The sequence below is a fragment of the Oncorhynchus tshawytscha genome, linkage group LG03, assembly GCF_018296145.1.
Source record: "Oncorhynchus tshawytscha isolate Ot180627B linkage group LG03, Otsh_v2.0, whole genome shotgun sequence".
Taxonomy (NCBI): Eukaryota; Metazoa; Chordata; class Actinopteri; order Salmoniformes; family Salmonidae; genus Oncorhynchus; species Oncorhynchus tshawytscha.
Window position 1 is genome coordinate 60401536 of NC_056431.1, and position 13148 is coordinate 60414683.

Genomic DNA, 13148 nt, shown 5'->3' on the forward strand with positions numbered 1-13148 from the left:
TTATTTAACCAGGTAGGCAAGTTGAGAACAAGTTCTCATTTACAACTGCGACCTGGCCAAGATAAAGCAAAGCAGTTCGACACGTATAAAAATACAGTCAATAATACAGTAGAAAAATAAGTCTATGTACAATGTGAGCAAATGAGGTGAGATAAGGGAGGTAAATGCAATAAATAGGCTATGGTGGCAAAGTAAATACAATATAGCAATTAAAACACTGGAATGGTAGATTTGACAGTAGATGAGTGTGCAAAGTAGAAATACTGGGGTGCAAAGGAGCAAAATAAATACAGTAGGGGAAGAGGTAGTTGTTTGGGCTGTTTATAGATGGGCTATGTACAGGTGCAGTGATCTGTGAGCTGCTCTGACAGCTGGTGCTTAAAGCTAGTGAGGGAGATAAGTGTTTCCAGTTTCAGAGATTTTTGTAGTTCGTTCCAGTCATTGGCAGCAGAGAACTGGAAGGAGAGGCGACCAAAGGACGAATTGGCTTTGGGGGTGACAAGTGAGATATACCTGCTGGAACGCGTGCTACGGGTGGGTGCAGCTATGGTGACCAGCGAGCAGAGATAAGGCGGGACTTTAGCTAGCAGAGTCTTGTAGATGACCTGGAGACAGTGGGTTTGGTGACAAGTATGAAGCGAGGGCCAGCCAACGAGAGCGTACAGGTCGCAGTGGTGGGTAGTATATGGGGCTTTGGTGACAAAACGGATGGCACTGTGATAGACTGCATCCAATTTGTTGAGTAGGGTGTTGGAGGCTATTTTGTAAATGACATCGCCAAAGTCGAGGATCGGTAGGATGGTCAGTTTTACGAGGGTATGTTTGGCAGCATGAGTGAAGGATGCTTTATTGCGAAATAGGAAGCCAATTCTAGATTTAACTTTGGATTGGATATGTTTTATGTGAGTCTGGTAGGAGAGTTTACAGTCTAACCAGAACCGTCCAGAGTAGTGATGCTGGACGGGCGGGCAGGTGCAGGCAGCTATCGGTTGATGAGCATGCATTTAGTTTTACTTGTATTTAAGAGCAGTTGGAGGCCACGGAAGGAGAGTTGAATGGCATTGAAGCCCGTCTGGAGGGTTGTGAACACAGTGTCCAAAGAAGGGTCAGAAGTATACAGAATGGTGTTGTCTGCGTAGATGTGGATCAGAGACTCACCAGCAGCAAGTGCGACATCATTGATATATACAGAGAAGCGAGTCGGCCCAAGAATTGAACCCTGTGCCACCCCCATAGAGACTGGCAGGGACCCGGACAAGTAGTTGATAGTTGGTGAGTAGTTGGTGAACCAGGCGAGGCAATCAGTTGAGAAACCAAGGCTGTTGAGTCTGCTGATGAGGATGTGGTGATTGACAGAGTCGAATGCCTTGGCCAGGTCAATGAATATGGTTGCACAGTATTGTTTCTTATCGATGGCGGTTAAGATATCGTTTAGAACCTTGAGCGTGGCTGAGGTGCACCCATGACCAGCTCTGAAACCAGATTGCATAGCAGAGAAGGTACGGTGGGATTTGAAATGGTCGGTGATCTGTTTGTTAATTTGGCTTTTGAAGACCTTAGAAAGGCAGGGTAGGATAGATATAGGTCTGTAGCAGTTTGGGTCAAGATTGTGTCCCCCTTTGAAGAGGGGGATGACAGCAGCTACTTTCCAATCTTTGGGAATCTCAGAGAGGTTGAACAGGCTAGTAATAGGGGTTGCAACAATTTCGGCAGATCATTTTTTTAGAAAGAAAGGGTCCAGATTGTCTAGCCTGGCTGATTTGTGGGGGTCCAGATTTTGCAGCTATTTCAGAACATCAGCTAACTGGATTTGGGAGAAGGAGAAATGGGGAAGGCTTGGGCGAGTTGCTGTGGGGGGTGCAGTGCTGTTGACCGGGGTAAGGGTGGCCAAGTGGAAAGCATGGCCAGCCGTAGAAAAATAATTGAAATTCTCAATTATAGTGGATTTATCGGTGGTGACAGAGTTTCCTATCCTCAGTGCAGTGGGCAGCTCCATGGACTTATTCTCCATGGACTTTACAATGTCCCAGAACTTTTTTGAGTTTGTGTTGCAGGATGCAAATTTCTGCTTGAAAAAGCTAGCCTTGGCTTTTCTAACTGCCTGTGTATATTGGTTTCTAACTTCCCTAAAAAGTTGCATTTCATGGGGGCTGTTCGATGCTAATGCAGAACGCCACAGGATGTTTTTGTGTTGGTTGGGCAGTCAGGTCGGGAGAGAACCAAGGGCTATATCTGTTCCTGGTTCTACATTTCTTGAATGGGGCATGCTTATTTAAGATGGTGAGGAAGGCTTTGTTTTAATTTGTTTTTTTTTCCCCATTTTCTCCCCAATTTCGTGGTATCCGATTGTTTTTTAGTAGCTACTATCTTGTCTCAACGCTACAACTCCCGTACGGGCTCGGAAGAGACGAAGGTTGAAAGTCATGCGTCCTCCGATACACAACCCAACCAAGCCGCACTGCTTCTTAACACAGCGCGCATCCAACCCGGAAGCCAGCGGCACCAATGTGTCGGAGGAAACACCGTGCACCTGGCAACCTTGGTTAGCGCGCACTGCGCCCGGCCCGCCACAGGAGTCGCTGGTGCGCGATGAGACAAGGATATCCCTACCGGCCAAACCCTCGCTAACCCGGACGACGCTAGGCCAATTGTGCGTCGCCCCACGGACCTCCCGGTCGCGGCCGGTTATGACAGAGCCTGGGCGTGATCCCAGAGTCTCTGGTGGCACAGCTAGCGCTGCAGTACAGCGCCTTTAACCACTGCGTCACCTGGGAGGCCCGCAAGGAAGGCATTTTTTTTTTTAATAACCAGGCATCCTCTACTGACGGGATGAGGTCGATATCCTTCCAGGATACCCGGGCCAGGTCGATTAGAAAAGCCTGCTCGCTGAAGTGTTTCAAGGAGCTTTTGATTGTGATGAGTGGAGGTCGTTTGACCGCTGACCCATTACGGATGCAGGCAATGAGGCAGTGATCGCTGAGATCTTGGTTGAAAACAGCAGAGGTGTATTTAGAGGGCATGTTGGTTAGGATGAGGGTGCCTGTGTTTACGGCTTTGGGGTTGTACCTGGTAGGTTCATTGATAATTTGTGTGAGATTGAGGGCATCGAGCTTAGATTGTAGGATGGCCGGGGTGTTAAGCATGTCACAGTTTAGGTCACCTAGCAGCACGAGCTCTGAAGATAGATGGGGGGGAAATCAGTTCACATATGGTATCCAGAGCACAGCTGGGGGCAGAGGGTGGTCTATAGCAGGCGGCAATGGTGAGAGACTTGTTTTTAGAGAGGTGGATTTTTAAAAGTAGAAGTTCAAATTGTTTGGGTACAGACCTGGATAGAAGGACAGAACTCTGCAGGCTATCTCTGCAGTAGATTGCAACGCCGCCCCCTTTGGCCGTTCTATCTTGTCTGAAAATTTGGTAGTTAGGGATGGAGATTTCAGAGTTATTGGTGGTCTTCCCAAGCCAGGATTCAGACACGGCTAAGACATCAGGGTTGGCAGAGTGTGCTAAAGCAGTGAATAAAACTAACTTAGGGAGGAGGCTTCTAATGTTAACATGCATGAAACCAAGGCTTTTACGGTTACAGAAGTCATCAAAAGAGAGCACCTGGGGAATAGGAGTGGAGCTAGGCACTGCAGAGCCTGGACTCCCCACTACATTGCCAGAGGAACAGAGGAGGAGTAGGATAAGGGTACGGCTAAAAGCCATGAGAATTGGATGTCTAGGACGTCCGGAACAAAGAGTAAAAGGAGTAGGTTTCTGGGGGCGATAAAATAGATTCAAGTTATAGTGTACAGACAAAGGTATGGTTGGATGTGAATACAGTGGAGGTAAACCTAGGCATTGAGTGATGATGAAAGAGATATTGTCTCTTAATTCATATTCATTGACTGAATAGTTGCATGGGATCAGAATGGCTCCAGGCCCCCCTATATCTTTCTCTCTCTGCAGTCATGAAAGGAGAGGGCTGTTGTAGCCACAGGCAGCGCTAGGTGTTTGTGACGAGATGCAGGGTTGGGACTGGGAGTCAGTCAGACTGGCTGATGATGTCATAGTTTCATAGGGCTGCAGTTATGATTGATGGAAGAGGCCTTGGTTCTGAATGATGCATTTACAGTGTAACCATGGTGATGTGGCATGCGGGTTCTCATTCTCATCAGACAAGCTTTGCTTTATTTGGAAGAGACACCTATTTCTCACTACTCTCCTTTCATTTTTTTTAAGACGTGTCCAATGATTAGAACTTTTGCTGTTCACATCCTGAAACATGGTGTTGACTATTTATAATATGAGGACACCATCTATATTCTTCACAATCTCATAACCAGGTCTAAGTTTGGCTTTCCACAAGATTTTCCCCTAGTCCAGTTATTCTCTGTTTGTTTGTCTGTAGCATCTGCAGGCCAAAGGCAGGAAAGATGAACTGTTCAGTGACCCGTGTTTCGAGCCGTTTGGAGAGGAGCTCAACAAAGTCCTCAAAGACTGGCAGCCCAGCGTGATGCCAGATGGTAAATAAATACACTTACACTTTATCACTGCTCAATTCACGTCTATCAACTGAATTATCTTCAGCACACACTCCATCTATGCTCTTTACGGTAAGGTTTTAGACCTGGAAGTGTTTGTTTTTAACTGCAACTCCGTTGTAGACCTACCCGCAGTGTCCAATGATTAGAACTATTTTTGCTGTTCACATTCTGAAACAATAGTGATTGCACTAAATGTATGATATGAGGACACTGTAGACATGATCAGTCTAAAACCACATTCATTTGTAACAGCTTTTGTGTGGATCAGTGTTTGTCCAGAGGGACTGTATTATGATCAGTGTTGTTAACAGTTATCGGTCTGTCTATACCCCCAGGCGCTCGGTGGGGCTGTGTGGAGGAGCAGTGCCTGTGGAGCTGTAAGCTGCTTGGGGAGCAGAGTCCTGCAGCATTGCTGCGCTCCCTGGTCTATCTCAACACCAAGTACTTTGGCCTGCGCACCGTGGAGCAGCATCTGTGCCTTTCCTTTAGTAACGTCTACGGGCCAGACCACACAGACCCAGCCACACAGGAAACCACTGTCTGCATCCGAGTCCCCTCCATCTCCTCACAGGACCACCCCTGTGAGTCTGACCACTAAGACACACTTACACACACACACACTGTTGTGGTCAAGTGCATCTTTTTATCAGCATTTTTTTAGATGTGCCTATTTTTGTGCCAGGGCTCCTGTCATGTTGTTAATCCTCCCTGTCTGTTTGTGTCTGTGAGTAGTACAAACAGGGTCCAGGAAGAGGAAACGTAAAGAGGACAGTGACCCGGCCTACGAGCCAGATGACGGCTCAGGAAGCTCCAGCCACTGTCCAGTCAAGAAGCACGAGGGCAGACTCTACGAGCTCTACCGTTCCAAGTGGTGTGTCCCTTTTCTCTTCTATGACCTCGACTTTCTCAAGTGGTCAATTTACCTTACTACATTGTGGTCATTTATGTGTTGAATGTCAGGGACCACTGCACAGCAAATATGCAGGTTAGTGTTTTTCGTCAGGAATCTTGTTCTGGAGGCAGGTCTGCAGAGTGGTCACTAACTGGTACAGCCACAAAGTCATAAAATCTGAATTTAAACCTAACCTTAACCACACTGCTAATCTTAACCTTAAATTAACTTTGACTTAAATTAAGACCAAAAAGCTCATTTTTGTTTATATGAATTTTTACAATATAGCCAATTTTGACTTTGCAACTGGCCCATCTAGTGGAAATCGCTCAGTTCTGCCTCTAGGACAAGCTTCATCCCAATCAATGTCAATCTGCAACAAATGTATTGGCCCAAATGTAGCTCCGTAGCTATAATTACATTTGTGGTTAATGTGGTCATTGCTCTCTCTGCAGCCCGGGGTTGTTGAGGCAGCGTATGGATGTGTTCTATGTGCAGCCAGAGGCATCGGGCTGCAGCAGTGACAGTGACAGCTCCCTGTGGTTCTCCTCTACTCCTCTGGACCGCAGTGTCCTGGAGAGCATCCTCACCCCTCTCCTCCTGGTCAAAGACATCTACAGAGAGCGCCATCTAGAAGAGGAGGAGGAGGGAGGTGGGGAATAGAGTCCACTCTTCCTCTCCATCTCAGAGAAGAGGAGGATTAGGGTCCTCTTTTCTTCCATCCAGTCCCATCCTCAACAACATTACAACTGGGTTGCTGCATTCTCTATCTTTTACATCATTACTCCACCATTACTCACTGATCTCAGGCCAGCTGTGAGTGTACAGTGGATGTCAGGTGAGAAGGAACTACACATCGTAGAAATAGAATGTATAGAACGGGCGTACCCATTTAAGTTAATAATGGCTTAATTGGTTGGGCTGGTGGTGTTAACCAGTCAAATTGTTAGGGTTAGAGGTTCCAAGCCCGTTCTATTCATTCTATTTCTATGCTGCACATGCCCAGAGCTGATCGGAGGAAAGCGTTTCCCTGAAGGACCAAGGAAGGGGACTCGGTCTGCAAGTAGCTAGGGGCGATATTGGGAGTGTGTCGTGTGAAATGCAAATTCCCCATGAACTGCTGCTCTTCCTTCCGTATGGGAAGTCCATTCACGTGATGTAGCATTACTTACTAAGCCCAGATTGGGCTGCTATGCTGTGTAAATATTTCTGAAAGTTAAGTAGGGGATGGGAAGAGACAGATAGACATCCACCAGAATCCATCCCACTGAATCCTCCTCAGCTTTGACCCCCAGAAGCCTTTTAAAGATAAGACATTTATTTATTGCGGTTGATTGATTGGTCTTGGTTCTATTGTATGTTTGTTCTTTGTACGCCGGGATGGGATGCGTGTTCCATTGTGATGCGTGTGCCATTTTTCTCTCCTCCGTTAAGAGCATTAATTAGTTGATTAATTAAACCTGCTGCAGCCTGGAGCTCTCCTGTGTCTCTGTCTTTCCCGTTTCTTTGTTCTGAGGGTGGAGGTAGGGGTGGCTGCAGGGGTATTGTCTGGGGCTTCAGAAGATCTGCAGGGTTTTGTCTAGAGGGGAGACAGCTTTTATCAAATTTACTTTTCGTAGCAGGTTTAAGGGAAATTACGCCGCCGGTTAGGAGAATCAACGTAGCAGGTTAGGAGAATTAGGTTAAGGTTATGAAAATGGTTAGGGTTAGCAAATTTGACAAAAGCTGTATCCCATCTACATGACCAAGTTGCCGGTACAAGTATGAAGGAGATGGTATACTGCCTAAAGACTACATATTTTGTCTGTTTTTAATCCCAGTGTATTTTGTTTTGTCTCATTGAAGCTATTTGATGTTGATTATTTAGTTGTAAACGTAGCACTTGATAATGGGTGTTGTATTACTCCCAGCTAATGAGTTATATTCTGTTAACATGGCAACTGTTTGTGATGTAACTAGGGTGGACAGATCTCTTTCAGGATTAGCACATTATAGACATGCCTGGTGACGTTTTCCAAATTTACTCCATCTCCAGGCATCCAAATTACACTAGAAAGCTCTGCATCTCCTTAACTTATTTATGTTTTTTATTACTGTTATTACCCTTTTACATTTTATTTGTATTATTTTCTATCAATAAATTACAAGCGAATACCTCGTTTTTACGTTGACTTCTGAATAGGATTTTGTTTGATTTAGATTTTTCTTTGAATGGCACCTACCTTGCCTTCCATGTACTGTCTGTGGACTACGCTTCAAGGCTGGAGAATGTCTGGATGGAGCCTGTCAAGGAAAGGAGTCACAATTGGTTCTGTGACTAGCCGGCTGGCTCCAAAGCCTAATGTGAATGTGCCTGTGTGTACTGAAAGTGTGTGTAACTTCATGCCAGGTTAATTCAGTGTGTGGGCTGATCTGCCAAATTGATAAAAATAAATAATTTAATTTCTTAGATGTTTTACATTGCTTATATATCTCTTACGTGCACGGTTGTGAAGCTGTGTGATGTGTCCATGTGAGTGAGACCTCACTGGCTCTGTCTGTGGCGTTAACACAGGGGCCCTCACCTATAGTGGGGGCAACTCGTTTCCTGGGTACCAAGGTGAAAGGCCCATTTCTGTTAGGTGGCAGACAGAAGTGATAAAGGGGTGTTGCATGTCGACAACTCTGGAGGTGCATCTCAATAGTCTAAAAGCAACACCTGAGGAGGAGCCAGTTAATGGAAGCCATGTTAGACTATTGAGACTCGCTCAGGAGAAGAGGCAAGGGGATCACTTGACAGGAAACGATGATGTAAAGTTATGAAAAGTTTCAAGTTCAGTAAGGACTTTCCATGAAAAGCTTGGTGTTCCATTCCTATTTTCTCACTGGATTGAAATGTTAATGTCTTGCCATACAGTATCATCTTGAGGATGACATTCTAGTAAATGATCCATTGTTAGGTGTAAAGTGATTGGGGTTGACTCAGAATTGTCCATTGATTTCTAAAACATGTTATTCTTATTACTGTTCAGTGTTCATATTGTTTTGAATAGTATTCTGAACAATGGTATTGAATATATGTTCCCAATGGGGGGCGCTATTGCCATGAGCGCACACATGTGCCATTGACCCATGCATAGAGGCCCGTATGGTGCCTAAACTCTTGATTTATTAACATCACAGCAAAAGGCTGTGTTAAAATAATAACCATCATTCCACACCTGAGCACTGCTATGCTGAGCCCCACAACAGGGTGTCTGAAAGATGCTGCAGTGTTTCCCCTGTGTGTGTGACTGATGTAAGACCTTAAAAGCCATCCCTAAAAGCCATCCCACTAGTATGTCATAGACCGCTGTAACCCCACCAGAGTGTAGGCCTAAGCATTATCAGTGTAAAATGTATCTAGATATCTTTTAAAAGGTCAAGCATAAAACTTAAGGTGTTTTAAAAAGACAGACAATTTCATCATGAGCATTTATGAAAAATGTATGATAAACCCCTCATTTCTTTTTTTTGTTTTGTCTTTTTTCGTGTCTTTTTTGTTGTTGGGAAGTGTCAGCTTTTTTCTTTATTTTCTATCGGTTAGAGTTGGCCAGACTCCAATAACTTGTCCCATTGATCTAAAGCTGAAACGGCCCTGCACGCTCACAGCCAGCCCTGAGAGAGAGCGGATCAGGTGTAAAAACATTTTTCACCCTAGTGTTTTTTTTTTGTTTGGGCTCAATCCCCGGTTCTTTCAGGGGGCACAAAGGAAGAGCTGCGCTCAGCAGGGTCATGTGGTGAACCCTGCGCCCCAGGCGACGGGCAGACTATAGGTGGTGATTAGGGCCTCTAATGTGTGATGAATTCTTTTCGAATCACATGATATGAACTAATGTCGCCATTTAATTATAAAACAACAGAGTGGGAGGGGGGTGCAGAGCGTACACCTGCACCGGACCATGGGGGCGAGGGGGGGGAATGGATGACAACTGCATTTCTAACGTTTTGTGCTCCCAACACATGGCTCAGACCCCAGTGAAGAAAAAAAATGTAAAGCCCAGGGAGAAAGATAAGTATTACATTTAAACACATGACATCTTGTTGAGCTTTTGGTTCTCATTGTCAATACTCAATAATGGTGTATCTGACAGTAGCTGATTTCTCAGCCTTCTTTGCTCCCTGTGTAAATTATGGAGGGTTTAGTTTGTCCTTCTCATTATCTTTGATGGACAGGACAGTGTCCACCTTCATCACAAAGCCCTGTAACCTTGAGAAGCTGGCATTAAAGGCTGGCTCTCAACAAAGGGTTGTTGGGGGTGGATTAAGTTACATTTAGAATGACCTATCTTTATTTGGGGGACTTCTGGAAGCAGTGGGTGTAACCCTCTGACAAACACACACACAGCTCTCGCTCTAACAGGGAGTTTTTCTAAAGTTATCTATCCGGATTTCGCTTATTGGATAGGATTAAATCCATCGTAATCGAATGAAGAGAACGGAAGTCCCCATTCACTGATTTGTCCGTTCTATTCATTATATTTATATGCATTTAATCCTATCCGATAGACAAAATCCAGATAGATCATTTTTGAAAAACTGTGCCCTGGCTTTGCCTATAGGTGTCTCTGTTGAGACTAGCCTCCCTCTTTTCAACCCAGTGTCCCCACATTCCTGTTGCTGGGATGTGCTGTCAGCTTTGGGCGTGTTCCTCTGCCCAGGCGTTGCTGAAACCTGGCAGATCTTACAATGCCTAGATAAGTATTTAACATATAAACTAACCACATCATATGTTATAGCAATCTGTCAGTCGATGTCACAGTCAATGACGTGGCACGCAACCATTGGTTGATGCATGCAACGTCTGAGCAGGGGAACGTGACCCATACCTCACTTTCTCATGACAAGCTCCTCCTTCTCATGGACAGTCAAAACACAGGCTCCCTATTGGATGCACTGTTTGGCCACACTGTAGGAAAATCACAGGACATGAAGTACTCAATACCAGGGATAGGGTCAATTCCATTTTCAATTCACTCTATTTCAATGTGGATACGATTCTTTAATCAAATTTCAATTAGCTTGCTGATTTGACAGAATAAAAAATGGAATGTACTATTCGGCCACAGCCGCCACACTTCCAAATGTTTCAATGTCTTTTCTGTAGGTTTAATTAACATCACTGTATATCACTCATTCTCACACATGCATACCCACACACCCCCTGTCACTGAATTGTGAGGCCTTGTATTAGAAGATGATGTCTGTGTGAAGGCTATACTAGGTCCAATAAAAACATTCAGGGCACTAGTGAAATAAACAACGGGTGTACTGACTGACTGGCTTACTGAGGTATTTGGACTCTGGGGCCAGTGTGAATTTGTTAGGTGATTAAAGGCTATAAATAACTGCTGTCTGTTTTAGGCCCTTGGCCCTGGCTGCAGGGCTGGACAACTGCAGTTGGGACCCCGGGGCAAATACCTCCAGGTCCCCCTTAAAATACAGCTCATCTCATGATATTCCTCACATTTTGCCATGAGGATGAAAGAAAATGTTGCTGTTTTAAAGCTAATTTCCTGGAATTCTACACATTTTGCCGCTGCTTATGACATGTTCATCTGCTATCTGGGGGGCCCCCGACCTCCAGGGGGGCCCTGCATCCCTGTCCAGTAATCCGGCCCTGCCTGGCTGTATGCAGAGCAGCCTTCACACTGCATCCCCCTGCCAACCCACCAGCAATCTACCAACAGTCCTTGCCACTGGGCCCTGTAACCCTGCACCTATCTCCTGTCTCTCTGCCTGTCTGGTCGGCCCTGATCTATGCACTCAATATTCCCCATCACTCTCCCTAAATTTCCCATCTGCTTCTAGCCACTGTTCTTCTCAACTCTCAAACATGTCCACAAGTACAAAACAGGTGTCCATGTAATTTGTACCCCTGAGTTCCAGGAACAGAGTGAATGAAGGGTCATTCCTTCCTCATTCTCATGCGTCCGGTGCTCCTGATCCAGGTGCTACTCTAAGCCCTTCTAGTACACTAGACCCCTCAGCCTGGTCATTGTTCTTTTAGGAAGATTACAAATCACACACTGACTCCTGTGAGTGCCCAATGTAGATATTTTTGACACTTATGGGGTTCCCACATGGATGTTTCTATTCTTATTCATAAGCTAGCTGACTACCTTGACGTAGACCCTGAGAAAGTGTCTCAATTTCTTAGGTTGCAGTTTACTATAATACTGTTGATTGACTCAGATTTTATCCTGCTTGTTATATGCCACCGCTATGCCAAACTCATATTAACTTTCCTGGATGTTTAATGTTTGGAAGTTGGCTCACTGGCATCTTGTACAGCAGGGTGTTGTAAATTGTTGCTGGGTCTGTATGACAGTGCTAAATGGGTTTGTGATAAATGTTTGTCTCCAACTTGTGAGACTGACACGCTGGTCTAACTTTAGTTATACGCGTGGATGTGTGTACGCAGGGTAGTCAGCACTGTGGGGAGGGATGTGTCACTCCTCCCTTCCAGCTCACTATTACATTCTCACATCCCCTCTTGGAATGTGAAGAGAGGGAGCGATAAGTTTAAGGGTTGTGTAGGTCAATGAACGTGAGCTCTTGTACAAAATCCACCCCAGCATCCCCAAGATATGATATACACTATACAGTGCCTTGCGAAAGTATTTGGTCCCCTTGAACTTTGCAACCTTTTGCCACATTTCAGGCTTCAAACATAAAGATATAAAACTGTATTTTTTGTGAAGAATCAACAACAAGTGGGACACAATCATGATGTGGAACGAGATTTATTGGATATTTCAAAGCTCGAGCTCAGTGAGGTTGGATGGAGAGCATTTGTGAACAGCAGTTTTCAGTTCTTTCCACAGATTCTCGATTGGATTCAGGTCTGGACTTTGAGTTGGCCATTCTAACACCTGGATATGTTTATTTTTGAACCATTCCATTGTAGATTTTGCTTTATGTTTTGGATCATTGTCTTGTTGGAAGACAAATCTCCGTCCCAGTCTCAGGTCTTTTGCAGACTCCATCAGGTTTTCTTCCAGAATGGTCCTGTATTTGGCTCCATCCATCTTCCCATCAATTTTAACCATCTTCCCTGTCCCTGCTGAAGAAAAGCAGGCCCAAACCATGATGCTGCCACCACCATGTTTGACAGTGGGGATGGTGTGTTCAGGGTGATGAGCTGTGTTGCTTTTACGCCAAACATAATGTTTTGCATTGTTGCCAAAAAGTTCAATTTTGGTTTCATCTGACCAGAGCACCTTCTTCCACATGTTTAGTGTGTCTCCCAGGTGGCTGGTGGCAAACTTTAAACGACACTTTTTATGGATATCTTTAAGAAATGGCTTTCTTCTTGCCACTCTTCCATAAAGGCCAGATTTGTGCAATATACGACTGATTGTTGTCCTATGGACAGAGTCTCCCACCTCAGCTGTAGATCTCTGCAGTTCATCCAGAGTGATCATGGGCCTCTTGGCTGCATCTCTGATCAGTCTTCTCCTTGTATGAGCTGAAAGTTTAGAGGGACGGCCAGGTCTTGGTAGATTTGCAGTGGTCTGATACTCCTTCCATTTCAATATTATCGCTTGCACAGTGCTCCTTGGGATGTTTAAAGCTTGGGAAATCTTTTTGTATCCAAATCCGTCTTTAAACTTCTTCACAACAGTATCTCGGACCTGCCTGGTGTGTTCCTTGTTCTTCATGATGCTCTCTGCGCTTTTAACGGACCTCTGAGACTATCACAGTGC

General features: G+C 45.0%; 1 protein-coding gene across 3 annotated transcripts in view; it reads left to right on the forward strand.

Moving 5' to 3' along the window:
- LOC112240367 (zinc finger MYM-type protein 2) overlaps window positions 1-7870 on the forward strand; it is a 46218-nt gene extending 38348 nt beyond the window's left edge. For all 3 annotated transcript variants that reach the window (XM_024408676.2, XM_024408685.2, XM_024408679.2), the window contains 4 exons: window positions 4394-4508; window positions 4865-5110; window positions 5262-5400; window positions 5877-7870. In XM_024408676.2, the coding sequence (XP_024264444.1) occupies window positions 4394-4508; window positions 4865-5110; window positions 5262-5400; window positions 5877-6084 (708 nt within the window). In that variant the 3' untranslated portion in view covers window positions 6085-7870. The remainder of the gene's footprint in view (window positions 1-4393; window positions 4509-4864; window positions 5111-5261; window positions 5401-5876) is intronic.
- The last annotated feature ends 5278 nt before the right edge of the window (window positions 7871-13148 follow it).